This window comes from Lampris incognitus, chromosome 13 (assembly GCF_029633865.1).
Source record: "Lampris incognitus isolate fLamInc1 chromosome 13, fLamInc1.hap2, whole genome shotgun sequence".
NCBI classification, from domain to species: domain Eukaryota; kingdom Metazoa; phylum Chordata; class Actinopteri; order Lampriformes; family Lampridae; genus Lampris; species Lampris incognitus.
The window spans coordinates 45,184,084-45,191,625 of record NC_079223.1 but is presented as its reverse complement, the minus strand read 5'-3'; the positions used below and the strand labels follow the sequence as shown (position 1 = coordinate 45,191,625).

General features: G+C 47.6%; 1 protein-coding gene across 1 annotated transcript in view; it reads left to right on the top strand.

Moving 5' to 3' along the window:
• The first annotated feature begins 95 nt into the window (after positions 1–95).
• spef1 (sperm flagellar 1) overlaps positions 96–7,542 on the top strand; it is a 14,729-nt gene continuing 7,282 nt past the window's right edge. Inside the window, exons 1-4 of the mRNA XM_056291492.1 lie at positions 96–204; positions 622–733; positions 1,968–2,115; positions 2,352–2,397. Of these exons, the coding sequence (XP_056147467.1) occupies positions 96–204; positions 622–733; positions 1,968–2,115; positions 2,352–2,397 (415 nt within the window). The remainder of the gene's footprint in view (positions 205–621; positions 734–1,967; positions 2,116–2,351; positions 2,398–7,542) is intronic.

The following is a 7,542-nucleotide window of genomic DNA, read 5'->3' as shown; positions in this document are numbered from 1 at the left end:
GTCGCGGGGGAAGCTAGCGAGCTAAGGCTAACTCCCGAAACAAGTTGGACCTGCACAAACTGTCAGAAGTATCCGATGTGGCGGATCCCAAAACAATGGACCAGGACCTGAGTGAGGAGAAACTGCAGGATTTGTACGCATGGATAGACAAAATACCCCTGTCGAGACCCAAACGACACGTTGCGAGAGATTTCAGCGATGGAGGTAGTTGTTGTTTTGTTGTTCTTGGGCAGCGACGCGTCAGACGTTGGGTTTCTTATATGAACGTTGGCGGTGTAATTCCCGATATCCGAAAACTGAATTTCTGTTATCAGTTGGAATTTCTGATACACATAAAAAAAAAACAAGGTGGAAGTTGGATTTGGATGTAAACATTTGAGTTTCTGATATATATATAAAAAAATCATTTTCTGAGCTCGTTATAATGGCATAACTAATACTCAGCACGTGATCTAGTTATGATAGTCATACCGTGGAGCACCAGCAGCCAGTGCTACTCCCAGCTAGACTTGGTTCTGTGTGGAAGGTCGGCTCCCCATCTGTCTAAACAACAAAACAAAACAGCAACACAAAACACAGCTGCTGAACTGATCGCGGCCTTTCTACTGAAACCCTGTCTAGTGATGGCTGCCGAGGTTATAAAGCATTTCTTCCCCAAACTGGTGGAGCTGCACAACTACAGCCCTGCCAGCTCCGCTCAGCAGAAGCTCAGCAACTGGAGCATTCTTAACAGGTGAGGCTTGTGCTGCTGTTTATGGGACTGCTCGTATGGTTTGCAACTGGGGAGTATGGCTACATACATACATACATACATACACACACATATACATACATACACACACACACACACACACACACACACACATACATACATACATACACACATACATACATACATACATACATACATACATACACACACACACATACATACACACACATACACACACACACACATACATACATACATACATACATACATACATACATACATGCATGCATATATATATATATACATACATGCATGTATGCATGCATGCATACATGCATGCATACATACGTACATACATGCATACATACATACATACATAGATGAATGAGCACTGGGGTGAAGCGACATTCACTGCACACACCGCCCACATCCCCCCACACACACACGTTCTAGGTTTCTCTATTCTTGTGCCCCCCCCCATTGACTCCCATTCATTGACATCCATTCCCTAACCCTTAACCCTAACCTTAACCACGCAAACTACTTGCCTACCCTTAACCCTTACCCTAACCTTACCCTAACCCTAATTCTAACCTTAACCCTAAAACCCCTTGTATTTTGTTTTTCTTGCCCTTTTGTGTGTGTTTAAGTGGGAGAGTACTGCTGACGTCGTGTGGCTGCCGCTTCTCCCTCTCGTAGCCCCCCTTCCCAGCCACCCCTGTATGATTGTGCTATGTTTATCTGTTGTCTTGTTTCACCCCGTTTACGGTAAAGCGACTTTGAGTGTTAGAAAAGCGCTATATAAGATTTATTTATTATTATTATTAAAACCAGATCCTGACCCTAAAATAGACCCTTTTCCTTGGGTAGGTGGTTTCTGGTTTTTCTATCCTAAAGGGGCCATTTGGGCCCCACTGGGTAAGAAAAACGAGTACACACACACACACACACACACACACACACACACACACACACACACACACACACACACACACACACCATCCCCAACATTCGCAAAGAATTACAATTGGAAAAAAAAGAAAAAGAAAAGTAGTTCCCTGGACTGCAGCAGTGGGCCATGAGAACCAATTCAATCCCACCCACTCATCCTGTCCCTGGTCACTCATGTGGAACATAGCCAGCCTGTGATTTATCACTTTAGACGTCGCTGCAAACAGTTTTCTAAGAAAATTCACAAGTTCTGTTGTAACCTGTCATGTTGTTTGCAACATATCTCCTTCTGTGGTGTGGATAGGAAAGTGTTTTCCAAGCTCAATTTTCATGTGACCGAGGAGACAGTGAAGAGGATTGTGCTGAGCGCCCCAGGAGTGATAGAGCCCGTACTGTGTATCCTCAGGGAGAGGATAGACAAGAAGCTGGAGCGTACGGGGGACAATATGCTGGTGTGTCCTTGTGTGATAGTGTGTGTTTGTGGTGTAATTGCGCAGATGAGTGTCCTTCTGTCTGTTCACATGTTACATACAGAATATAGAATAGTTCATATTAGAGTTCATAAAACCATCTTACTCCCATGTGAGTCAGAAAGTCCTCGTCTTCATGTGTCAGGTGTGCGATGAAAAAAAATCTGCTAACAAGATATTCACTAATAAAATATCTTCATTTCACTTTGTAATCTCAGGATTCAGAGTACTACAACACCAAGAATGATGGGAAACTTCCTGCAGGTAAAGTACTACAATTTCTTCTTTCACTACTTTTTGCATCATTACAAAGCTACCCTTTTTTTTTCTACTACAACCTACAGACACGACTGCTTCTTACACAAATGTTGTGTTCAGATTCTTTGTCCACCAGCTGATGGACACATTTTATTTGGCATCGTGTCACAGAGCAGTTTGAAGTTACTCGTGTGATTGTATCGCCACAGAACATTTTCCCTCTGTTTTTAAGACTGGTTGGAAATGCATGGGTTGTTGCCATGTTGTAATATAATAATGGCAGTAGGACTTTATATTTTATATGTTTGCAGTGATCCCCAGACTATTTCCAGGGATTAACATCATGTAGTATTTACATCTGTAACAGAATTTCATGGCTACGCAAAGATCATTTGTGTTGCACGCCAAAATCCCTCCATATGAGGGTTTGCTCACAACTTGGCACAGAAATGGCAAGGACGTGTTATTAGCATTTATGCTGCAAGTTTTAGATGCTTCAGTGTCAAAAGCAATGTGTGTGTGTGTGTGGGGGGGGGGGCGACCTGCCGGCCACGGCCCGCTTGATGTTGGAACAGCCCATCTGATTGGGGGTTACACGGTCCCAACTGTCAATAGGCTACCTATACTGTAAAGCAGGGGCAGGAAGCGCTACCCTCGTCCTCCCCCCACCCCTTCAAGTGGATGGGTCCGTCCGTGTAATGTCAGAGGTCAAGCATGAAATAATCAAATCAAGAGATAGCGAGAGGAAACTGAAAGTTGCAACTTGGAATTGAAAATAAAGCTCGCCATTCTGATTTCTTCAGAATTGATTTCTTCAGCCACGAAATTTCAGTAAAACTCACTCCCCCCTCTCCCCAAGGTGGGAATCTTATCCAAGGGCCATGTGTCCTATTTCTACAACCTTTACCCCCAGCGGGTGAGTCAGTCATCATTAAGATTAGAGTTTGTTGGGAAAAAGAACTGCGGACCCCTTTTTCAGATGCTTTCTGGAAAAAGGCTCTGGAAGCTGTCAACTCCTCTGCTAGCTGTGCTATGCTCAGTCTCATACAGTTCACAGTAGTTCATAGACTCCATGATAGCGCGGCCAAGCTCGCCAAACTTCACCCAACCAAAGTGGATGGAAGTTGTGAAAGACGTTCTCTAGCCCCTTGAGACTTGGCCCACATGTTCTGGTCATGTCCCAAACTCACTGGCTTCTGCATTCATTTCTTAACATGATTTCAGAAATGTTGAGGTTGAGAATCTGTCCGTCCCCTCACACAGCAATCTTTGGCAGACCCCCCCCAGACGAAATCACTACAATGGCTATCCGACCTAATGTTACTGCCTTTGCCTCTTTAATGGCCCGTAGAAAAATCCTTCTTTGGAAATCCTCTCATCCACCCTCTTTTAAAGCCTGGCTACGGGACGTTTCTTTTCTACTTAACCCTCGTGTTGTCCACACATTGTGTATACTGCCCTGGTCTTAAGGGTCATTTATGACCCGCCTTCATTAAACCTCTAAATTAAAGAAACTTCATTTAATTTTAAACCCCAAATCTATTTGTGCAGGAAGAAACAACCCATCATTCATCACGAAGTGTGTGACTATCTGGGTTTTGCCTCTCCACGGTGTGGGAAGACTGCATTTAATCAATGGACACCACTCGTTTTTATAGGGTCACACATGACCCAAGACAATTTTAGTACTCTGGTGGTGTACAGCTTCCATGCAAATATCAACAAAAACAACCTTTCACTTTTTCTAGTGTTGTAGGAAAAGTCATCACATTTCAGGTTGACAAAAGATCATTTAGAGTCTTTTCTCTGCTGTCCTGGGCCTTTCTGCCCCGTAAGACATCAGAAGAGTTAAACTGGAGAAAATAAAGTTCACAGTGAGGGGCTCCTCTGACAGGTTTTGTTCTCACCGGAAGCCGTTGATTGAATATGTTGATGGCCTCCCTCCTGGCGAGGTGGCGCCATAGAAATCGGGCTTGGACTGGCCTGGGGTGAACAAATACCTTGCGGCTTGCTCACCACATACACAGCCAGCAGTTACCCAACCCCATAGAGCCCCAAAAGACCATGAACATGGCTCAGATGCTAGTACATTAGTTATTCTTTTGTTTACTCACTTTATTTGACTTTTTTACTTATCTACATTTTTTGTTTCTTTTGTTCCCCTTTTTGTGTTTATATTTAACCTTCTGTAACGTGGTTTAATTCTGTTCTGAGAAGGGGCCTGCTGGGCAGGGTAGGAGCAGTTAGAGGGGAACAGGATGAGGGTAAATGGGATGTGGGGATGTTTAAATGTTCAAAAATATCAGTCTTTCGACAGTGATTGTTCAGTTCGATTTGTTTTCCTTGAAAAAAAAGGAAGAAGAAAAGAAAAGAAAGCTAGCCTGAAACGGATCTTCTTCTTCTTCTTCTTCTTCTTTGGGCTTGTTCCGTTTCCCAGGGGTCGCCACAGCGGGTTTGATAGTTTCCATCGGTACCCTGTGAGGGCTCAGCACCGATGGTGGTTGTTGTTAACCTGGGCCTAGACCGATCCGGTATGGTCTTGTCAACCCGTATAATGATTTGGCAAAATTTTACGTCGACTGCCCCTCCTGAGTCCTGACACAACCACTATGGACTAGTGTGAAACAGATAAAGTCCCATAAAGCCAAAAGGTCCAGGAGAAAACAAAAAGAAGAAAACAAAAGAGGCTGATGCTGCAAAATGTGTCAAGTTAACACATTTGCCACTGATGAGACGTCTTCTCACCGCCTCAGGTAGGGCGTGCTATTCTGTTGTAGTCACCGCCTCAGGTAGGGCGTGCTATTCTGCTGTAGTCACCGCCTCAGGTAGGGCGTGCTATTCTGTTGTAGTCACCGCCTCAGGTAGGGCGTGCTATTCTGCTGTAGTCACCACCTCAGGTAGGGCGTGCTATTCTGCTGTAGTCACCGCCTCAGGTAGGGCGTGCTATTCTGCTGTAGTCACCGCCTCAGGTAGGTCATGCTATTCTGTTGTAGTCACCGCCTCAGGTAGGGCGTGCTATTCTGTTGTAGTTACCGCCTCAGGTAGGGCGTGCTATTCTGCTGTAGTCACCGCTTCAGGTAGGGTGTGCTATTCTGCTGTAGTCACCGCCTCAGGTAGGGCGTGCTATTCTGCTGTAGTCACAACCTCAGGTAGGGCGTGCTATTCTGCTGTAGTCACCGCCTCAGGTAGGGCATGCTATTCTGCTGTAGTCACAACCTCAGGTAGGGCATGCTATTCTGCTGTAGTCACAACCTCAGGTAGGGCATGCTATTCTGCTGTAGTCACAACCTCAGGTAGGGCATGCTATTCTGCTGTAGTCACAACCTCAGGTAGGGCGTGCTATTCTGCTGTAGTCACCGCCTCAGGTAGGTCATGCTATTCTGTTGTGGTCACCACCTCAGGTAGGGCGTGCTATTCTGCTGTAGTCACCGCCTCAGGTAGGGCATGCTATTCTGTTGTGGTCACCGCCTCAGGTAGGGCGTGCTATTCTGTTGTGGTCACCGACTCAGGTAGGGCGTGCTATTCTGCTGTAGTCACCGCCTTAGGTAGGGCGTGCTATTCTGTTGTGGGCACCACCTCAGGTAGGGCGTGCTATTCTGCTGTGGGCACCGCCTCAGGTAGGGCGTGCTATTCTGTTGTGGTCACCGCCTCAGGTAGGGCGTGCTATCCTGCTGTTGTCACCGCCTCAGGTAGGTCGTGCTATTCTGTTGTATTCACCGCCTCAGGTAGGGCGTGCTATTCTGCTGTAGTCACTGCCTCAGGTAGGGTGTGCCATTCTGCTGTGGTCACCGCCTCAGGTAGGGCGTGCTATTCTGCTGTAGTCACCGCCTCAGGTAGGGCGTGCTATTCTGCTGTAGTCACCGCCTCAGGTAGGGCGTGCTATTCTGCTGTGGTCACCGCCTCAGGTAGGGCGTGCTATTCTGCTGTAGTCACCGCCTCAGGTAGGGCGTGATATTCTGCTGTATTCACGGTATCAGGTAGGGCGTGCTATTCTGCTGTGATCACCACCTCAGGTAGGGCGTGCTATTCTGTAGTCACCGCCTCAGGTAGGGCGTGCTATTCTGTTGTGGTCACCGCCTCAGGTAGGGCGTGCTATTCTGTTGTGGTCACCGCCTCAGGTAGGGCGTGCTATTCTGTTGTAGTCACCGCCTCAGGTAGGTCATGCTATTCTGCTGTGGTCACCGCCTCAGGTAGGGCGTACTATTCTGTTGTAGTCACCGCCTCAGGTAGGGCGTGCTATTCTGTTGTAGTCACCACCTCAGGTAGGGCGTGCTATTCTGCTGTGATCACCACCTCAGGTAGGGCGAGCTATTCTGCTGTGATCACCACCTCAGGTAGGGCGGGCTACTCTGCTGTGATCACCACCTCAGGTAGGGCGTGCTATTCTGCTGTGATCACCACCTCAGGTAGGGCGTGCTATTCTGTTGTAGTCACCGCCTCAGGTAGGGTGTGCTTAAGGCCGCTGTGCCGTGCCGGGCTGTTTTTTAAGTGATGTCAGGGCTGGAGTGTTGTTATGGCTCAGCTGATAGTCGGTCTGGATCCGCTCCATACGGTGCAGGCATGCTGCCTGTCCCAGCCTGACAACAGCAGTGAATAAACCCGTTTAAATTGGCCCGGTAGCGTGAAATCCTGACTGTTAGGCCTGATGTGTGACCTGCATCAGGTCAGCTGCGAACACAGTGTCAGATGATGGGCTGTAACAAGAGCGCTGTTCATTAATGTCCAATCTCACTCGCGCTTCCACATCACACTAGGCCAGGCCTACATTAAGGAACGCTTTTGTCCATCGTCGAAACTGAGTTTATGGGTGCTTTGAGAATTACATGGTTTATTTTAGTCTTAGGGCAGCATGGTGGCACAGCGGTTAGTGCGGTCACTTCACAGCAAGAAGGTCCTGGGTTCGAGCCCCGGGGTAGTCCAACCTTGGGGGTCGTCCCGGGTCGTCCTCTGTGTGGAGTTTCCATGTTCTCCCCGTGTCTGTGTGGGTTTCCTCTGGGCTCCGGTTTCCTCCAACAGTCCAAAGACGTGGGTCAGGTGACTCGGCCGTACTAAATTGTCCCTAGATGTGTGTGTGTGTGTGCCCTGTGATGGCCTGGCGGCCTGCCCAGGGTGTCTCCCCGCCTGCCGCCCAGTGGCTGCTGGGATAGGCTG